At 41.3% G+C, this 19,872-nt stretch overlaps 1 protein-coding gene across 4 annotated transcripts in view; it reads left to right on the forward strand.

Annotated features, from left to right (window-relative positions):
- The window catches only part of CADM1 (cell adhesion molecule 1), a 346,053-nt gene that overhangs the window by 300,357 nt on the left and 25,824 nt on the right, over nucleotides 1-19,872 (forward strand). For 3 of the 4 annotated variants that reach the window (XM_065944567.1, XM_065944568.1, XM_065944569.1), the window contains exons 6-8: nucleotides 2,178-2,277; nucleotides 5,432-5,604; nucleotides 10,074-10,154. In XM_065944567.1, coding sequence (XP_065800639.1) covers nucleotides 2,178-2,277; nucleotides 5,432-5,604; nucleotides 10,074-10,154 — 354 coding nt within the window. The remainder of the gene's footprint in view (nucleotides 1-2,177; nucleotides 2,278-5,431; nucleotides 5,605-10,073; nucleotides 10,155-19,872) is intronic. The other variant, XM_065944570.1, reaches the window with a different exon arrangement.

A 19,872-nucleotide genomic window follows, 5' to 3' on the forward strand; every position in this document is an offset into this window, starting at 1 on the left:
GGACCAAAGTCAGCAGTGCATGGAAAATGTAGACCTTCCGTGGATCAGAGATTAACCTATAAGCAAGTATTACATTTCAGCCCAAATTTGAGGCTTTGAATTTAGCTTTCCTCAGAACAGTTCCTGGGTAAGGATGACAGAGGTTTCCTAGCCAGAAACTCTAGAAGTGCTGCTGTTTTTGAGTATGAATTGTAAAGGAGCCAGGATTTTATTGTTTGTGTTTTCAATGGCATAACCTTCTTCCCCTTTTCTCTTTGATATCTTGTGAGGCTTTTTAAAATAAATTTTACCACCCAGTTCTGTGTGCACATGCATTATACCACCAAAAATAATAGACCCCCATATGTCACCACTGGTTGCATATAGTCTACAGTATTATTTGTAACTCTCGAAGGAGGGTGTCCAGGAGCTGTTGACCAGCAGTCAGTGTTCATTCAGGGCCATCCTGTTTATGAGTACTTCTGCCTTTATTTAGTGACTAGTGTCCCCACCCAGTTATCAGTATCTGGAGACCTCTATGCCATTTTCCTTTGCCAACAAATCCAAGAATAGAATCGTGTTGCTTGCAGTTACTTGCAGGAGTCAGCTGGAGTTTTCAGTCCCGTTAACTTATGTGCTTTGGCAAGTGACTTAGCTCCTCAGAAAGCGTTAACAATTCAGTGTGCAGTGCACACCAATGCATAAGAAGCCTCTCTCAAAAGGTTTTGGATGCCACATGGTCTTCAAGAGTCAGAAAGATCCAGTGCTTGCAACACATATAAAAATGCACCTGCAACGCAGCCATCCCTAGAGAGGACCTCCTGTGGCTTGTTTGGCTGTGTGCAGGTTGAGACGGTTGAGCCCTGCCATATTTCTCATTGCATCCTGATTCCATAGGGCGAATGATAATGAGCGAACCACTGCTTATAAAAGGCCAAGGGGCTGTTGTTTGGATGATGTGATTGTCCAAGAAAGTAAAGTTATGGAAATTGGCTTGACCTTTCGGCCAACTGATGCCTTACCCTCTCACATGTATTACCTCTTGAGTACATTTCCAAAAATATACATTTATGGAGTCACAAAATTAAATGAGAAAACTGATTTAGGGATTACTAGCTTGTTAGTTCAGCATAAGGGGAAAAAAAACCTTCCCAAACCCATTCTGGTTTTATTTGTAAATATATTTGTGTGTGTATCCACATTAATTCTGACCCCTCCCCTTCTCTCCCTAGTCCCGGTACCTCCCAGCATTCCTCACTCATTCCCACACCCCCACAAACTCACAGTTTCTAAATAGGTAGTGGAAGTAAGAATACCTATTCATCGTGAAACTTTCACGTTGTGAAAGTTCTCTCCCTTAGGACAGTGTCACTTCAGAATACCTAAGTACTTGACTGCATTAGGAAGCTCTACTCTATAACACTTGGCTTTAATTATGGATTGCCATTGGGAAATGTGGTTTGAATTCCTATAAACATACATTTCTTGGGACTTTCTCATTATGTTATCTCTATGACCTTGAATGACCTACATCATTCTCTAGGTACCTACCAGTGTTCTCATCCCTAAAATGGCATTTTCCACCACCAATGGTGGTTCATCCCTTAGTAGACCCTCAGTAACTGTCACTCTGCTTCCTTCTGATGTGTTTACCTTGAGATGTCATAGAGTTTCTTTAGGGGCCAGCAAAACCTCCCAGTTCTTTATTCTTAGAGCCATTTGAATGGAATTCAGAAGTTTTGCCTTTCCCACTTGAAAACAAGAGGCAAACTTATTAATATGCAGTGTCACAACATATTGTCACATAGTAATATATGATCTATGATAAAATGTATCAATTCTGAGCACCACAAATATCTGTGGCTTCACCTCAGCATGAAGGCAAATGAGTTTCCTTTAGCTTGAGTGAGTCTGGAGATAAACTTCAATGTAACAAAATGTGTTTCACAGGAAATGTTTGATGTGGCACAGTTGGCTTATGAATCTCTTATCTATTTGTGGTTCACTCCTTAGAGTTATTAGGCAATTTAATTTGAGCAAATGCCAGGATTACTCATTAATTAGAAGGATGTTACTGAAGGCATGAGGATGGGGAGTGTGTGAGTGCTGGTAGAATGGGGTCTGTGACAGCATGCAAGTCTGGTTCTGCCTGATGATATCATTTGCTAAACATTATACTTTGTGTTGTTGTCACACAGATAAGCCTCAAGTGCATATTCAGATGACTTACCCTCTACAAGGCCTAACCCGGGAAGGGGACGCGCTTGAGTTAACATGTGAAGCCATCGGGAAGCCCCAGTAAGTTCTGAAGGCCAAGGTTGGCAGAGGGTCATGAGCAGTAAATGTCACAACACAGACATGTGCATTCACAACTCATCGGCCTGTCACCTGTCTCCTGCTGTAAAGGATGGAAGATCTTTTTCAGGAAATAAAAAGAATATTCACTGAAAAGTGGAATAAATATCTGTGGTTCTTAAGGGTGAGGATCGGGAGAAAAATGAAATGCCAGCTAAGATTGAAATCTCAGCTAATTCTATTTTATTATCATCAGCATGATTGTCAGAACTATTTTTTCTTACCACATAAAATAATCCTAATAAATTTTTAGTGTGCCCACAATCTAATGATATATCTGCTACCTTCTGTGCTAATGTCTTAAGCTGCTAAAAAGATGGTTTTCAGACTTAAATTAAGCTGCTGTGTTTAGGGCCAGCTATAGGCAAATGAATTTGCCTTACTTTTCATTTTGCTTCTTCCCTCAAGGAAAAGTGACTCCTAGAAATATTTTGTTAGTAAGGAGTGGTTTGGGAATTTTTCTCAAGGAATGTGTGTGTATGTGTGTGTGTGTACACACACTATTGCAGAAGGGAAAAGAACTGACTTTTACTCTTTATTTTATTGAAAAGTGTAAAAAAAATAAAAAAGCTACTTCACTTGCCCCGCTGAATAATGAGTGAAAGTGAATTAGAGAAACTGCATATGTTACCTCTGATACAGCAGAAGCCATGTGGTGGTACCACTTCAGCTCTTAGTTCCATTTGGGGAGGAGGAGGAGTCTTTTCATCTTTCTAAGAGAACAGAGATTGCTTTTACCTGGGAATAAACAAACTGAGGGGAAAGACACTCTGTGGACTCACCACGTGGAACCACAGGTCAGTGTGGGGATCCGGAGCACTCAGATTTTGTTTCATCTGCAACAAAAACCAGCATTGAGCTCCCTCTGCTGTCCCCACGCTGTGGTTATCTCCCCCTCTCAGTGTTTTGCTCACCACCATCTTTGTCACAGTTTTCATGCAAGGACCTCAGAGCATCTTCACATCTTCACAAAGCTTCCTCCAAGTCTTTGGAAGGAACTCTTCCCGTGACAGCTCAGCAATGAACTCTGAGCGAACAGAGAGCCAGAGGGGGCCTGTGGGCCCGCTTCCCTCCTCAACCCTCCCTATTTCAAGCAAACTTCTCCAGGGCCGAGAATTTACTTCTCTCTGTACTCACCGTCTGGAGCTGTAAAAATGACCTTTAGGAAGGAGGAGGTGGTCTTCCTTTTGCTTTCCTTTTCCTCAGGTGTTTCGAAGTTATTTGGTTTTAAGTGCTTCCAGCTTTACCAGAGCAGTCTTCTTCTCCTTTGAACACTGCAAAAGCTTCAGCTGTTTCTTTGTGTAATCTGTTTGAGGCAGGTCCCCGTTAGCAGCTTACCTCCCCTCTAAAACCATCCAGTGGCGGCAAAGAATAAATTCTCCCCAGCCTCTTGCCACACATAGTACCAGCCACATTAACCACATTTACAGAATATGGCTTGCTAACCTATATTTTGTTTCTGTATTTTTTTTTTCCTCTGAAGAAGGTAGTGTGTTCAATTGAATGTGCCACGGGGACAGTAAATTACATGTTTCCTTCGGGACATTGATGCCAGAGAGGGTATTTGCTTGTTCCTCTCCAATCGGCCTGGGTGCACGGTTTTCTGAGCAAGCACGCGTTACTCGCTGCTGGCCCTCCTAGCATATTACCTATTTATTTTCTCAAGAAATTGCATACAATAAAAATGGTAATTTAACTTGCCATTAAATGTTGTGAATGTTCTCGGCGCTTACCCCCACTGATGGTTTCAGCTGTCAAGCAGCGGGACAGTAGATCTGATTGCCAGGCAGACCCATTCGCCATTGCCTGTGAGGAAGACATATGCAGGGCTCATTTTTAAATAATTTACTGGGTGGTGATGACAAACCCACGTGTAATTAAAGAAAAATCATGACTTCGCATCCCCCTGGAAAACGAATGCTGCTTGACAGGGCTCACTTGAGTGTCCGTTGGTTATGAAGCATGGGTCTGTGGTCCTGATGCTGCTTCTGGAGGTCGTGCATGAAGTAAAGCTACTTCTGTGCTTGGATCCCTGTGACCCTGCCTTGAAAATGGCAGCTTTCAGACCCGGTCCTACATGTGGCCTTGATTTCATAGGGTCTGCCTTGAAGGACCATAAATTCAGTGAGTTTGAAAGAGACTCTGTGTGTGTGTGTGTGCAGCTGGAGCTCCGGAGTACCTTGTGAAATTTGCTTTTTCCTGATGGATACAAATGTGGTCTCTGATCATGAAAACAAACTTGCCTCTGATGAGCCAGTGCTGGAGGCCCCCAGAGGTTCACGTGGAGGTGTCATCACTCCACAGCCATTGATCTGGGAGCCTGTCCCCAGGCGCCGGCAGGTGCACACGCTGGGCAAGGGGAGCATCGCTGAGGGCCTTGGAGAGCCAGGGAGGGCAGGCACTTTGCCAAGGAACATGTAGATCGGTGGATTTGGCCTCGGAGGGTGTGGTAGCATCTTGGGTTGGTGGAAGGTAGGTTAAGGGTAGGGAATAAGGGGACACAAAGTGACTGCATCTTTCCAGAATGAGAAGAGGTGATTTTTTTTTTCTTTTTCAAACAGCAGAGGCCAAAGAAAGCACTATTCAGAGGTAAAAGTCCATTCCTTTCTGTAAAAAAAGAAATCCACTTACGTATCACAACTCTCTAAGCCAGTATCTCTGTGTGTTGGTAACCACGAGATTAATGCATGTATCACTAGCCCAAGATTTGATTTTTTCCCCCTAATTAATGAGATGATTAACAATGGGTGAGCTCTGTCCTGTCTGAATTGGTGTGAAACCACACAGCGGGGCATAAAAATAGGGCACACGGTTTATTTGCTGGTTTGTTGAAGATGGATTGGAAATAATGAGACTCCTGCTTGTGGCCTGTTGAAAGTTTTTCAGCATCTGATAATATTTTTAAGAAAATTATATTCCAAACAGATTTGTGGAGCCTTCACAGCTGTAATTCTGTGAACTTAAAATTATCTCCAGTAGGTCCTCTTTAATTGTGTCACCCTGCGTGGGATTCATTTACTTCGTGGGTGAGAAGTTTGATGCAGACATCTTGGTGGGAAGTCATAATGCACCCTGTCTCTCTCCCTTCCTTCCGCAGGCCTGTGATGGTGACTTGGGTGAGAGTCGATGATGAAATGCCTCAACATGCCGTGCTGTCGGGGCCCAACCTGTTCATCAATAACCTAAACAAAACAGATAATGGGACATACCGCTGTGAGGCTTCCAACATAGTGGGGAAAGCTCATTCGGATTATATGCTGTATGTTTACGGTACGTGAGAAGATGAAGCCCTCTTCCATTTGACTCGTTTACTGTGTAGCTGCTGCTTGTAATTCACTCCTAAAGCTTTTGGTCAAGTTGCAAGCCAAAACACCAGTTTGTTTGCTTCAAGAATTAAAGAAGCCTGGCCCGAGGTGGACCCCCGTGCCTCCACTAGGAGGACAGTGCCTTTTCTTTTCCTTTTCTAACTGTGGAGGTTTCCCACTAGATCACAGACTCTGGTCATGCTGAGTAGGAAAGCTGTGTCCTCAGGCACAAGCTATGGAGATTATGTTAGAAATAATGACTGCGAAATTCAGCCTTACCAATTAATGGCTTTTCAGCTCAGAAAGTCTATTCCCAGTGGTATTTCTTGATGATACCTGGGCTAGCCTTTCTCCTGTTTTGATGAGCAGAACTATCCTATTTTCAGCATGAAGCTATTACATCCCAGATGTCGCAAGCCAGTAAATACTTGGAAAAAAATAGAAGGTCCCTGGTAGCTCCCTTAACCACTATAGCCACTGCCTTAGACACAAATGTTGGTTTGTTTTTTTTTTGTCTGTTTTAATATCTTTTTGCAGGATTATTAAAGCACGTGATCAGGAATTTCACTCTCTAATCAACAAATATGTATTGTGCATCTACTTGTACCAGCCATTTTAAACTTATTTCCCATTTACAGCTTACGGTCAATTTTGTGTCTAGTGAATATTCTCTATTTAGTTGAGGAGTGCACTGCTTGTCTAATCTTATGATGACAAATTGAGTCTCTCCTGTCCAGTTGAATCTCTCAGTTAGTTTTACACCAGGAAAGTACTCATGAGCTGACTTGACACAGAATGAATAACCATAAACATGACAATTTCAGTGTCATGTGAATATATGAGCAGGAATGTGCATTTCTCTCATGTGAGCCATGTAAATAATCGAAGAATAAATGTATGTGATATATACACACACAAATCTACATATGGGAAATCTACTCCATAACATCTTAGAACCTGACCACTTCCCCTATGAAGAAAACAGGAGAACAATCTTTTTGATGAACTAGAAAAATCATTTAATGAAATAATTGACCCCATGTTTACATGGATATTAAAATATGTCCTTAACCATACCTGAGGTTTTTTTCCTTAGCATAAAGCAGAATTAAAAGCTCACATCTAATCACTTTATGTGTAGACTTCTGAGGTGTGTTTTCTTTACACACAACTCATGATGTCTGTTGTCCACACATTAAGCGTTAATTCTCCCCAGTAGTTAAGGAGATCAGGGTGAAAGGAGTGGCTCTCCATGTAGGTGCAAAAAATTCTGTGTGCCCCATTCTCAGCCACCCCCTCGTTTTACTTCTGTGAAACCCCCTTAACATCAGGGTTTGGGCCTCATGCAAGGCCCCAAACTTGCTGTTATCCAGGTTTACAGACTCTCGTTCAACTCTTTAAAAACGGCAGATGTTAAAAACGCAGAGACAAATTTTCACCAGTCTATGATATGCTTCCTTGATTCAGAAGACTAAGTTATGTGGAAAAACAACTTTGATTTATTGTACCCACTGTTCCGACATCTCAAGATGAGAAACGTTTTGTGGATTTGATGGACAGGTAGTTTTGAATCATTTTGGATCCCAGCTTCTGGCTTAGCGTTTATTAAGGGCTCTCTCACTTCCTTCCATGTGCTAAGATGACAGTCTTACATGCATGATCACCTCCAGTCTCCATAGTAACAGGATGACCAGGTAATGTCATCATCCTCCCATTGTGCAGATGATAAAATGAAGCTAAGAAAGGTCACATAAGTTGCCCAAGCACAAGTTTACTAAGTATGTTTTAGAGTCACTAAACTTTGACTCCAAAGTCTATAGCGAAATGAGTGTCTTTCTTTGTAATTCCTCTTTTTCTTTCTGCTTGCTGGTAGAACAAGATTGTTCTTTGGGAATGAACTCTCTGGGCCAGAGTTCATTATTTAAAAGACAAGAAGCAGAGACCCATCCATTTAGGCAAGGGCATCTATATCCACCTACCTCCCCAACCCAGCATGGGGCACTTCGCCTGATCCAGGCAGTTTGCTCGATCCCCAGTATGCTGCCCCCCTTCTGTAACCTGTGCTAGCAGCAATGCTTGGAAAGGCGGGCTGGAATGCTCACTCCAGTTGCTGCTACTCTAGTGATAAAATATTCTAGCAATTTGAGAAGATGGTAAGTAGGTTTTCTTTTCAAAGCCAGTTGATTGCACTACTACAGTAACTTTCAAAGTTCTTTATGAACTCAGAGTTAACGTGCCTTTAAAATGTTTAATTCTCTGGAAGTAACTTCTTTACTTGGAGAATCTATCTAGTTAGTGCCTCAGCCCCAATTGGTTTTGTTCTTTTAGCCTCAATGTGTCAAATAGCTTATTAGCTCCACTCTGTATTTTCTTAAATAGTGACCTCACATTGCTTTTAACACTAGAAGTGATCTAAGCATTATACCTGGTAACGGAATCTAATTCATTTAGGTCACTTGAGCCACATGTGAAGGACAAATTACCCCAGTAGTGGTAAAAATAATTGAAAGTGTGTGATTTTCACAAACTGAAAGGGACTGGTGACCTTTTTTCTGAAATCTCTGCCCTCGTTAGTCTCTGTACCTCTCCGTGTCCGTAATCGTAGTTTCAGATCACCTTCAGGTGCACTTTGATTGTGTGGTGGACATCACACATTTTTGTGCCAATGCATTTAGAAATAGGAACAGAAATAGCTTTATAGTATATCAGGGGAGGTCTCCCAACTACAGATGTTCCTTTTGAGTGATAAATATCGTCACTGAATCAGAACAAAGAAGGCACGTGTCTGGGTGCAGCTGAGCTGGGGCGTGGGCAGAGCAGGATATCTTGAGGGACCAGTGGCCCTTGCTCACCTTGCGTCCCCACCTCACCTGTGCCTGCATCTGCCACGGGGTGTGGGTGCACCCAGTGGTCTGCCAGGTCACAGAATGCTTCCGCGCCTGTGGCCTCCATAAGCAAGTATCCACAAAGCTCAACTGAATGTACTGTCTGTTCTTCTAAAAAGGTTGTTTGAAATTATTAATTTAATCATTTCTACTTTTTGGAGGAGAATGATTTTTTTTTTAATGGATTCCTTTTGGCGCTTGTGTGAGGCTGTTTTCACTAGTAGTTTGCTGGCACCCTCAACTTAAATGAACAGAGTCTCCCCTAAAACAGACCCGTCTGCTGTTGATTCTTCCCTGTCAGATTTGTACATTTGTGTATGTGTGAGAGAAATTTGTGAGAAAAATGAAAACCTCGGATTGTTGATCAACAGTAGAATCTTTTAAGCAGACCATCTAACCAAACACCGAGATAATGTTCTTGTAAACTTCCAGGAAGTTGTGCCAACAATAAAGGTACAATATATAATTAAAGTTTGGATGTATTAATTAGACAGTCTGAGAGCTCGCTTGGAGATAAAAGGACACCAGATGTGTCAAGGAGAAAAAGTTGACGGGCTTTAGATAAAATTTAAAATCAAAAGCCTTCAAATCATCTAATGCTCTATTATAGCAGAATGATTGCTTTAGTTCAAAGTCTTGCTGACAATTTAACACATTCAGTTTGATCATTTGGGTCGAAAATTTTTTTCTTTTTCATATTTGCCTTCCCTTTTCCCCCCCAAATAATTTTTGAGATGATAGAAGAATATACAGTATATCTAACACCTGACAGAGAATCCCCTATCAGATTTCCTGGTTTTGAGGGTCAAGTCTCGTTTATATTTAGTTCTCTTGTTTACAAGATGGAAATGTTCTTCGGTGTTTATCACTGTCGCCCACGTAGGTCAGGCTTAAGCAAAGGCGACGAACTCATTAATATTTATAAGTTGTAAAATTTATTGACTTTTAAGAAATAAAATCTCAGTAAAATCTCACATGCCTAGAACTTGATATTTAGTGGTGACATTCTCTCTTCTTTGTATTTATTACAAGTATAGAAGTAGTTTTACTTCCTGCTGGGATGTATTGATGGAGAATAATGAAGTTAACAGTCAGAGAGCAAGAGGCAGGCGAGCACTCTTCCTTGGCCGATAGGAGCCCTTTAGATAGAGCATCGCCATCTCCTTTCTCCCACTGGTAAAAGTATAAAAGAAACTGCAAACACTGTACCCTCTCGGGGACCGAGTCAGTCTAACCCCACCCTTTGAAGTCGGATGGGAGGGTGTCATATGTTTTTATTTTTTCCTCCCTTTTCTATTTCTCATCTTCTCATCCCTAGTTCACTTCGTTAGTACAAATTTTCTTTTCTTCTTTTCTTAGCTCTTCCAAATAAGGCTTTGGGATGCAATTTTTAGAAGACATAAATCTTTGTGAGGGGGTGGGGATTTTGAGTTTTAAAGAGGAAAGTCATCAAACAAACATCTCAGTGTCTTCATGCCTTTGTTTTGTCATTACTGGTCATTGTTGTGTTCAGCATTGTGGGTTTGATTTTCCTTTTTTTTTTATCCAGATCCCCCCACAACTATCCCTCCTCCCACAACAACCTCCACCACCACCACCACCACCACCACCATCCTCACCATCATCACAGGTACGGTACCTTCATTGCCATTGAAAATGTCCTGAATGTATATTGTCTTTCTGGTATGTATAAAAAAAAGAAGCCTTAAAAGGTCTCTTTGAATCCTTGGAATTGAAGTATTCCTTCATTTGGTAACTTGAAAGACAGTAGATACTATGGTCTCAGGTTGAATCTTAAGGACCTCAGAAAAATCTTTAACATCCAAGCAGTTTAACAGTAGGATCAGCTATTTTGCAGAATTCTTTTTTAAACATCACCGTGCAAAGCAAAATGCTAGGAAAAATGGCATCCTGGCTCTTAGATGCTGGATAGCTTGTGTTTAGCCATGGTTGGCAAAATGGTAAGTATCCTGGCTTTGGATCCTCTCCTTATCTTAATTTCATCTTAATCCACGTGAAAGAAAATACCCACCCTTTACCATGCCTATGTGGGCCATGTTCCTAAAGGCATCATCCTTTTTGTCCCAGAGAGTACTGCTGACAGTGTGTCTCCTGGGGACCCACCGTCCTTTCCATGCTGGGCACTCCTGTACCCCTCACTGCCCTCCGTTAAACATTGGAGGAGTGGGAGAGGCAGCCACAGCAGTTATCACTCTGTGGTTTTGCTCTTTGGACTCTTTGAAACTTATTCAGAAAATTTCACTGTCTCCTATTTCTGACCATCACTGAGGGAGGAGGTATGCCTTTCTGCCCCTTCTTCCTGTTCCTCAGCAGCTCTCAATGCTTGATGTTGCTTGTCTGGGAGGCTTGGAGTTTTCTCTGCCAACCAGGGTGGGAAAGGTTACAGCCTTACCATGTCAGCCAGTCATGCAAGATTTCCTTACGTAAGGCTGCACCTATCTGCTGTCAACAGGTACCTGCCCCCAGAAACACGGAAAACTAATTTTTCTATGAGACCAAAAAAAAAAAAAACCTCTTTAAAAATTAACTTTTGCACTCCATCTCTGAGCCATGTGCTTTGCTGTACAATCCTATCACTGAATTTCTTTAAAATCGCTGAATAGTATACTTGTCTTTATCCTCCTTACCACCCTAGATATGGCAAACATCCTTCACATTAACTTTCTAGAGATGTTTTCAGTTTTCACAGGACTCAGTGAGATAGATAAAATGAAAATTCTAAGTGGTGAGTGAAAGAGGAGGCCTCATCAGTTTATGAAATATAACAGTAGATGGTCTAATTTCAGTTTTCTTCACCTTTCTTAAGTACTCCAGTGGAACAGAGAACTTTGAAACAAGCCACGAGTGAGGATGGTTCTGAATGGTGTTTGTGAAAACATCAGTGTGTGCCCTTAATTGAAAAGCTTCTGAAAATCCATCAATTGGTGTCTGTGTGTTACTATAAACTCAGCTCCATCCAGGCCGCTTCCTAAATTCTTATCTGTGTGTACTTCCCTTTCAGCTTTCTGTTAGTTTCTTCTGCTTCTTACGTAGACTCAGTTTATCAGTAGAGCAAATAGATCGCTCCCACTTTCTGTATTGTTAATAAGGACAGCAAAGCTGCTCCTTCCTGACTCGATTTCTAGAGCAACCACGCTAACATCTCTCCATGCTGTGGACCAGGTGTTTGCCTTTCATGATTTCTTCCCTCTTATCCCAGTAGCGGGCCAATTAAGCTTGAGCTCCTGTTACCGGTTTTCATGAATTTTCCTATGAACGACCCTTTGAATGTCATTGTAAATTACATCAGCCCACTCGCCACTGCCCTGCCTGTGGTCTTTTTTCTTTACAGAAGTTGCACAGGTATGAGCCCACCTTGATTACCTCTCCTTGTCGAAGGTTCCATCTAGGTAACCAGTCAAGTTTACGGCATAAGCGCCACGTTGCTCCATAGTGTGGAGCCAGTACTTTTCATCTGTGGCTGGCCTCTCACTAGCTTAGGCTATTTTTATTTGTTTTAAAGATCCTTCTTAACAGCCCCTCAACTCCTCCCCTCTCACCATCAATCTCAGCAACTCGACAGAGGCGCTTCAATCACACTCCTAATCCTTCAGTCCAGACTGAAGCTCATCCCATGTCCTGAAACAGCTACAACTCACTGTTATCACAGTTCCAACCACAGAGACTCCATTTAAGAGGAAACTTTAAAAACAAGCAATGCTGTGTTTCTGGCCACATCACAAGTACCTTTATAGGGACTTGTCTGCTCCTCCTTCTCTTCTCTTGGCCTCTCAGCTCAAGGTCACGAAAGAGATCTCATAGATGCACTTTCGGCCTCTCGATGTTCCTAACTGAACCCTGTCTACACACAGAATGCATTTGTGCTGATGAATGCCCTGGTTTCTCAGTGGCACACCCAAGAGTCGTTAAAATAAAAGTGCCTCTAAAGCAACACTGGAGAATCCGTTGCCTTAATGGATGTGATCTCACAGGCTTGCTATGTCTTTAACAAGCAGTCTTATATATATTTATCTTGCCCAGAAAGTGTACTTGTGGAATTTAACATTTGCTCCTTTCTTCAAACAGATTAAAGGTTATGGAGCCGAATGATTCCATGTCCCATTTTAAAGGTCCAGGCCATCCCCTAGATTTAGATTGGTTCCTAAAAAATCTTCCAGACTGAATCTTGACAAATGGAGAGCTAAATTAATTTCTACTCCTTTTCTTTCTTGTACTATTTGGTACATTACAGCTAACCATTAGCCTTAAAAGCTTCAACAGCTAAATCTAGTGACAGTAACATAAAGCGTTGGCTTAAAAATAAAAAAGGGAAGAGGAAGCCCACAGGCATCTTATTTCTTTTCTCCAAGGCAAATGCAATGGCTGAAACCCATTCCCTAGGTCAGAGTTTCATTACAAGCAAAATGTACAAATGCAGTCAAAAAAATGTTTTTAAACTCGAAAGGTCATAGATGATTTCTGATGTCTCTGAAAGGAAGTGTTCCAGCATTGTCTTTTATCTTCCACAACCAGAATAATCGAATTGTTCCCCTTGTTAGGGAGGCAGGCCTTCATGAGTTCTCACTCACCTGACTCCCTCAAAATATGTTAGCACTTCATTCTGGAGGCCCTGGTAACAGAGGAATTGTGAGCCCAATCTGGGGCTTACCACATGGCTCGGTGGTAAAGAATCTGCCTGCCAATGCAAGAGAAAGAAATTTGATCCTTGCGTCAGGAAGATCCCCTGGAGAAGGAAATGGCAACCACTCCAGTATTCTGGCCATGGGCAGTCCCATGGACAGAGGAGCCTGGTGGGCTACAGTCCATGGGATCGGAAAAGAGACAGATATGACTTAGCTATTCAACAACGACAGCCTGACTTGATGCTGCCCACCCAGAATCATAGTTGGGTGGAGGAGCAGGGCATCCCTGCCTCACATCCATTTTGCGTGGGGAAGCTCTCCTGACTTACATGTAAAGGCCACATCTAAAGGTAGCTTCATCTTTGGAAGATTTTTGCAGGCTCTAGAGTACTGAAAGGGTGATTTAATGTCTGTTTGCCATATGAGCATTGTGGCGGCTTTGTAACTATTCACCCACCATTAGAATCTTTTTCTGAATAAGAAGCCATTTGAGGGATGGAGTTGGGATGGGAGCCACACAGAGCTTCCTGTGATGTACCATAAGATTCTTTGGTGTCTCTGTTCTCTTTCGTGTACATTGATCTTCTAACCACGTATTTCTGTTTTGACTATTGCTACTGGCAGGCCCCCACTTATTTTTTATCTTTTAACATCAAGTTGTCTGTGTAGTTTCATTCATGAAGATACACGCTATAATATGAAAGTGCAAACTGCATAATTTAAATTGTCCCTGGCATCCTCTTCTAAAATACAGAGACAGCCAACTATTACCCATGGTAACAGTCCTCCATGGAGATTCCTTTCAGAAACCAGAATCAAAGAAAAATCTATCGCCATAGAGGGGGGAGCATTGTTATATTTTGTTTTGAACTTTCGTTGAAATTGGTTGATTTTGTGTATCAGATGTACATAAAAACACCTGTTTTGTGTTTGGGGATAGTTTTCGCCCTGTCTGCCTGTTGGGTCAGTTACCTTAGAAAAATGTCCTGTTTTTCCTTCCGTGGTTAATGTGGGTATTGTACTGTTTCTGCCTGGCTGTGCCCTGGGTTAGATGCTTGATGAGAAGTACCATAGAAAACAGTCAGCACTCAGTTTTAAACACCCTTAGTGGCCTAAATATAAAATTCAGGCCGGGAGGAGTTCAACCTGTAGGTCACACTTATACGTGCAACTGTCATAAATTAAAAAATTAAAATCACCTTAGAATAAGAAATGAATAGCTATAGGGCCAAAATCTGAAACACATTTAAAAATCCTTTCATAAGAATGAAGTAGGTCATTTCTAAATGAGTTTTTCTCTTTTTGAAAGTACATATCCAATTAAATATTTTGTGTTTCTTGGAAAAGAAAACAGAATGGATTTTCTTATTGGCGTCTGAGCACCCAGTATTCAATATACCTTGGAGAAAGCGTGTCCCCCAGGCTCACATCATTATTTTGGCTTTCATAGTCTCCTACTCGTAAGCTTTTTTGTGTGTAATGTGGGTCAGATCACATAAATAAAGGAGGTGAGAACAGCCTTTATCCTTTGGGGATATTTGTAGAAGATGCCAAATTGGGGAAACTCAACACCCTGGCACATGTCTTTAGTTTCCTAAATGCAAAGGAAAGAAGTACCCCTGTCTTAAGACTGGCTATAGAGCTTTGCTCCACATTGAGCTGTCTGTTCTCCAGGGTCCTACCTTCACGATGCCTACACTCTGCTGTTGACATTTGCATGATGTCAAGGGTAACGCTCATAAGGCATTCATTCGCCAAATATCAAGGACCCACAATATGTACAGCACTGTGCTAGCACCCATGGAGACAGTAAATTCCTGGAACCCCTTGAAATATAGCAGGGGGAATAGATTATACCCACTGGAACTCAATAGCAGGAGATACTGTGCACTCTGGGCCAATGCAGAAGATTGACAAGATCATCACAAAGTAGAATTCGGTCTGTGCCATCAGGGAGTGGATAGAAAGTGGACACGAAAGGATGGCATTTTGGAAATTAAGCATGAAGACCCAACTTTACTTCAGGCATCTGTCGTCAGTGTGTGTGCATGTCTTGTGTGTGTTTATATCCTGGCTATATACTAAACCATTGTTGCTAGGAGATGCTCATCTCTCATCCTAGAATGTTTACTCAGTTGCCTTTTTTCTTGAGTTTGTATCTACTCCATTAAGACTGTTTTTCATTCATCATTTGTTGAATACTTATCAAATGTTACTGATATATATGCCAGTATGTCTGGTGGCAAGAATATTATTAGGGCAGAAGCAGACATTCATGAGCCATCTTTGTTGTAACAAGCTCCCTTTTCAGGCTTTTGCCCCCTAAGTGCATTGACCATTTTTTTTCCATACTGTCTCAAGTGTGTCCATTTTATTTTACTGCTGCTGATAAGCTTATTACAAATACCGTCAATACATGAGTTTGAGCAAACTTCTGGAGATAGTGAAGGATAGAGAAGACAGGAATGCTTCAGTCCATGGGATCAGAAAGAATTGGATATGACTTAGGGACTGAACAACAACTCATCCCTTATCAGATATTTGAGTTGTATGTATTTTCTTTCATTTTGTAGGTTTTCATTTCACTCTTTTAACATTGTTCTTTGAGACACAAAAGATTTTAGTTTTGATGAAAAAAAAGAAAAAAGCAAATACCATCAATAGCCAACTGGTTTTGACCCATATTGACTTACTAACAAATGGGAGAAATTAGTGATGAAGGTCACCTGAGTCTGCATTTTTTTTTTTTAAAAGGGGGGATGAGGGATAGGAAATGAGAATTTTTCTAATGCTTCTAATCATCATTTCTGTCATCATTCATACTCTTATGTTCCCTGTTGAAAAAGAATCCAAGATAGAAGGAATTGACATGTTTTCATACTGAAGACTGATGCACAACAGTGCAAAAAAACCCCATCTCATTTCAAATACAGGTTTCTTAGGGTTAGAAAGCTGGAGCTATCTCAGTGTTGGGAAACGTAGGACTTGGCAGAAAGGACCCAGCTCTTGGAGGATATGCCTGGAGATGAGTATCAGCTACTACTTCTAGAGCTGCTCCCCACTCTCCACCATCAGCCTATGTCCCTCTCTTCTCCCATCACTGTGCCTCACCCCTCTCTGCCACTCTTCCCACCCAGCACTGACATACAACATGGGAGAGGAATTGTTCTCCATGTTAAATGAAACCACAGCACAGATTCCTATTATTTTCTTAATATCTGGTTTGCCGATGCAAAGATCTCAGGGGCATAGCAGCACTCGTGCACAATTATGATGAAGCTTTTAACAAAACTTGAAATTAACCAAAAGGAAAAACCAAACCTAGTCCCCTTCTTGCAGTTCCTTGGTGCATAGTTTCTTCCTGCAGAGGAGAGGTGACGTGAAGACGGAAGGCAGTTTCTCATGAGTCTTCTACTTGGGCCTGTTAGCTTTATTCCTATCTGCTTTGCCCATCCCTGAGAAATGGGAGTTTAATTAAAACCTAACATAGATGGAAAGAAGATTAACTGGGAAATGGGTAGAAAATAAATTTCAAAGTTTAATTTTTCAGCATGTATGTTTGCTTTCAATAGATTTCAAGTATGTCACAAAGAAAGAAAAGACAAGAAAAAAACTATATATTGGCTAGTGCGGCACAACTGTGAGAATAAAATTGTCAGGGGGATTCCTCGCCTGCCCTGGCATCTAGAGTTAAAGCAGTTCCATAACACAAACTGAAGGGGAATTCAATTAAGAAAACCCATTGGCTCCTTATTGACTTTAGTTAAGAAAATAAACCAAGGGAAAGTGTATTAAAATATGTCTGGACTGCTTAGTATGCTTTCATTTAAGCTTATGACAATCAAAATGGCAGAATTTAAATTCTTTACAATTAAGCTCTGCTTTCGAGCAGATTGGGTTCTCTGGGTTATTACCCTGTGCATTTTTTAATGTACACCCTACTCCCACCCCTCCCTGCCCCCCCCAAAAAAGGCAGCCTTGCAGTGAGTCTGGGTATTGTAAAGCAGGAGCACCACAGAGCAATTGGAGAAGAAAAAGTATTTAAGGTTGTAAATTTAATTTTGTTCTTGGATTTTCATTTTCATTTATGGCACCCGTTGTGTTTGAGACCACGGACTAATTTATGGATTAGTTTTAAACCCCCAGTCTGTCACACTCAATGAACAATTCTAAGTTGGAGAGAATCCATATGAAAGGATTAGAATGTGCCACAGTGGAGCTTACACATGACTGTTTCAACTAAATAGTGTCCAGCTGCCTCACACGCAATTTTTGGTGGGTTTTGTTTTGGGGATTTATTTTTTTTGCTTCTTGGTTAAACAGGTAGTGTCTCTAGTCTAACATATCATCCGAACCTTTTGATTTTGAAAATATACTGCCATGTGAAATATAGGTGATGTTTAATTTATTCACGGTAGAGTTCCATAAACTGTTTGTATGGCTGGGAGACTGAAAGTCGATATTTAGCGAAATGTTCATCTTTCAAACCGCAGTGCAGGCCCTGCCCTTGGTTACCTTGTTTAATTATACTCATAAAACAGCTAGAGAGTGACTATTAAGACCATGCACACTCACTGGCTTTGCAAGAATGTGGGATTGTTTTTTCTTGACCATATAAAATAAATGTATGATAAATTTCTCCCTCATTGTAATTAAAATTAAAATAGAGACAATAGCTCAACAAGGCCTTTTTAATTTCATCGCCCTATACCACCGTTAAGTCTACCTCAACTTTCTGTGACCTATTTTTCTCCTAGGCTTAGTGCAAAGATTATTTTTTAAAGACAGCCACAGAATGAAGTTTGAAGAAAGTCTCCGTTAGGGCAATTAGGCACTCTCATTTTTCAAGTTAATTACAGCCTATGTTATCTTCTATTGGAAAGTTACTGTTTGCGTCTTGCCCGTACACTTAAAATGTTGTAAAACAAAACAGTGACCCCACAAGCTGATTCACAGGGGTGGGCTAGCACATCTCTCCAGCCTTCTGATTACGATACCTTAATAAATCCTACTTCACAGAGCCACACTCACTTCAGAGCCAGGGTGTCTGTGGTTTCTGCGTGAAGTCGTAATGCAATTATGAAGGAGAATTAGATTCTGTCACAGTGCTCTCCTGCGGGGAGCACAAAGTCACTTCTAAAGGGTTTTGTGGTTTTTTTTTCCATTCTTTACTTGAAATAGCCCCTGTTCAGATACACCAGATGCTCTTAGAGAAATGGAATCAGCAACTCCCCCAGTATACCCTCCATTTCGGTCTCAACTCTGTAGCCAGCCTGTGCGTCCGTCCGCTGCAGTCTCTGCTCCATGGCTGATCTCTGGTTTCTGCCACTCCCAGCTGCAGTAACTGTGCTGTTTACTTGAACATGTGTTTGCTTTTAACTGTTTTAGAACCGTGTGTTTTCCTTCTCAACTTCCCTTTCTCTTCCCTGTTGGGTGCAATTGATGGATTTTGCATCCCCAGAACAGGGAGGCAAGCTGCACTGTGAACTTCTTTTGTTTATCCTCTAGTACCCACAGGCTAGTATACACCCAGCTTCTGCTCGTTTGCTTTTGTCATAAAGCCAACATGATGTTGTGATGTAGGAAGACAGTATCTTGTCTTCCTACAAGTCATCTGTTAACGCTAAGACATCACTTTTGAGGACCCTTGGGTTTTACCCCAGTCCCTTTCTCTCATTTTATATTAATGATTTAACTGGTGAAAATAAAGCATATTAGAATGCTGCTACAAAAGTAATGAACCAAAATGTTTATTGCTTTTTTTAAATTTTGGAAAAGAGCCAGTGTCTAGCCATAAAATGTATAAACTTGCATTTAAGTGTTTCTATACAAATGTGCATTTGATTTTGCCCCTCCATTTGAAAACACCGCAAACTAACATTGATTTGGATGTTTCGAGTAAGGGGATGTGTTGTGAGCATCTGATGTAGAGATGTTTCAACTGTACAATTTTTGGTATTGTTTTTTAACTGCTATTTTATGCATACAGACTTGTAAGTAAGTATTGCATTCTGATGTGGTTTATGTTTTTCTTTCCTTCATTTGTTCTTCAGAAACTCAGCTATAAGTTATATTAAGCTGCAGTGGCCTCTCAGACTTGTAGTTAATTCTGGCTCCTTAGAAGGGCTCTAATTTTTTGATGGTCTAGGATTCTGAGGAGGGCATGCCAATGAAGGGGAACATCGGTGTGAATTCATGTGTCACTTTTATAAATCAGAAGCACCAGGCTCCTTGGACCAAAAACAAAGTCACATTTGGCATTACGGTGCATTTAAACATTGCCTGTGTCAAGTCTGAAAGAGTCTTTTGGAGTCTCCTAAACTCATGAGAATAATTACCAGCTGCATGATTAAAAAAAAAAAAAAAAAAAGTACAGATAACTACTCGCAGTGTTAACCCAAAATCCCACTTCCCCTCGACATGACCAGCTCGTGTGTGGGTGTCACCACTGCTCTCTGGCCAGAAGGGGACCATGGAGGCAGACACCTTGAGAGAGTGGAACTGAACATTAAAACCAGGCCAGACGGGTTGACGTTGGAATGAAGTTGGCTAGAAGAGTGGTATTAAAATGACTTTGGAAAAAGAATGTCACCATGTATTTTGTTAGATATTTATCCCACTTCCCCTGTAGCCAGAATGAAAAAGGAAATTTCTGGAGCCCCTTGGGGAATTTTCCATGAAGAGGAGCCAATACAGCAGGCATGA

The sequence above is a fragment of the Muntiacus reevesi genome, chromosome 9, assembly GCF_963930625.1.
Source record: "Muntiacus reevesi chromosome 9, mMunRee1.1, whole genome shotgun sequence".
NCBI lineage: Eukaryota > Metazoa > Chordata > Mammalia > Artiodactyla > Cervidae > Muntiacus > Muntiacus reevesi.